The sequence below is a fragment of the Capsicum annuum genome, unplaced genomic scaffold (genome assembly GCF_002878395.1).
Source record: "Capsicum annuum cultivar UCD-10X-F1 unplaced genomic scaffold, UCD10Xv1.1 ctg73756, whole genome shotgun sequence".
NCBI lineage: Eukaryota > Viridiplantae > Streptophyta > Magnoliopsida > Solanales > Solanaceae > Capsicum > Capsicum annuum.
Genome location: NW_025883802.1, coordinates 1 through 1832, shown reverse-complemented (window position 1 = coordinate 1832; position 1832 = coordinate 1). Strand labels below are relative to the sequence as shown.

At 40.4% G+C, this 1832-nt stretch overlaps 1 protein-coding gene across 1 annotated transcript; it reads left to right on the top strand.

The window, feature by feature from the left end:
- Nucleotides 1–339: 339 nt before the first annotated feature.
- LOC124894409 (alpha-crystallin domain-containing protein 22.3-like) lies at nt 340–1680 on the top strand (the record flags this gene model as incomplete). The annotated part of the gene is made up of 2 exons (XM_047405100.1): nt 340–467; nt 1292–1680. Coding segments are annotated over exons 1-2 (517 nt in total), but the record flags the coding sequence as incomplete, so codon positions are not given.
- Nucleotides 1681–1832: the final 152 nt, after the last annotated feature.

Here is a 1832-nt window from a genome sequence, read left to right as displayed (position 1 = left end):
CTTAAGTTCATCATCCAAGAGCACTAAAAGAGAAAAAAAACTAGGGTTGCATAATCATGCTATGTCTCATTTGCAAATATGATCAAGTTGGTTTCTGTTTTTAATGTCCATTTGTGTCTTGACTGCACTTTAAATGAGAAAATAGGGAATGTCCTAGATGGCTAGTGTCTCCGAGGCCTCCTAAAAAGTAAGATCCACAAATGATCCCCCTGCAGTATTACCAACAACTAGCTTCGTAATAGAGTTCAAAGCCCGATAAAGGGTCTCCATCAGATGAATATCTGTCATAGTATGGTTCGGACACTACGTCAGATTTCTTTTTAATCTTGCCCATGTCTCATGAAGGGTTTCGGTTGGGAGCTGCCTAAATTTGCTGATCTCATCCCTCAACTGTACCCTTTTAGAAGGCGGAAAGGACCTTTCTTTGAAAGCCTCTTTCAGTTGCCTCCAGTTGGTTATCGAATCAGGTGTCAGCTTATTAAGCCACAATGTTGCCTATCCAGAAAAAGACAATTGAAATAAATGCAGGTGGATGGCATTCTGTCCCACTCTAGGGTTATCAAAGGACTTGAAAATGGTGACAAAATTTACTAAATGCATATTGGGATCATCTCCTGGGAGTCCACCAAACAACCCCTTCAGATGAAGGAGCGGGATCATTGTACTGGTAATATTAAACTTTGCTCCTGGTGCTAGAAGTGGAGGAATAATGGCTCCAGTGGCACCAGCTCCGTCCATTTTATCTTTATCATGATTAAGATCAAATTGAACAGCTTGACGATCAGTTCTTGCCCTGAAAGGACGATTTTTGTTCACATTTCTGATCACTGATGCAGCTACATTCTCTACACGCCTTCGATTAGAAGGATCTAACAAGTCATCATCCCCCAAATCATCATCATCAGGGTTAGGATGACGTGCCCACTGGCCATCATTCTGCTGATTTAGTTAAGCTCTAGCCAACACGGCTAGTCTCTCAGCATCTTGGGGATGATTTAATGTCTAGTGCTAAACATTATTTAGTTACCAACCTTGATGATCATCCACTGTTCAAACTTTTGTGACTTTCCTTTGCTTTTGAGAAATCATAAGATGGACAAGTTGGAAATAAAACCTTCTTAATCCGTAAAGAAATCATTTCCTACTTGTGCATCATGTGAACTGTACTTTCTTACTCCAATGAAGCTCTTCTTACATTGGTTTTAGGTCCTATGGAGTCAAGTTAGGTATTTCTTAATACTAGAGATTATCATAATGGAAACTAATGTTGTATTTTTCTCATGCATTGCAGAGCATCTCAGTCTTCTGTGCCGAATTCTGGTGAAGCTAGTAGTTCAATTCCGATGCATCCTCAACCGCTTAATGTGGCCCCCATCAGCTGGTATTCATCGACACCAGATATCAATGCTGGTTCAGTCTCAGTTGAAGCTATAACTTTGCCGTCCAAGCGTAGCAACTCTCAGCGGCATGCTGGGGGTCAGCCTGTAGTGGTTTTATTTTCTGCTTGTCCAGCCAAAGAGGAGTGGGACAATCTTATAAATCATGCTAACGGCGGGGTTGCCCTTACTGGATCGGCTTTGTATGGAAAGGTTGGGCCATTCATGTGTTCAGTTGATATAGCTAAATCTGAAGATGCTTATGTGTTCCGTGTTTCACTTCCCGGTGTTGCTAGGGATGAACGTAAGTTCTACGTATGAGTAAGATTTTCTTAAGTTGAAAATCACCATATCTTCTTATAACTCTTTACTGTCTTACATCAGGCTTTTTTTTTTTATATTTTACTACGTCAAGTTGAAAATCACTATATATGTGACGACCATATGTTTTGTATA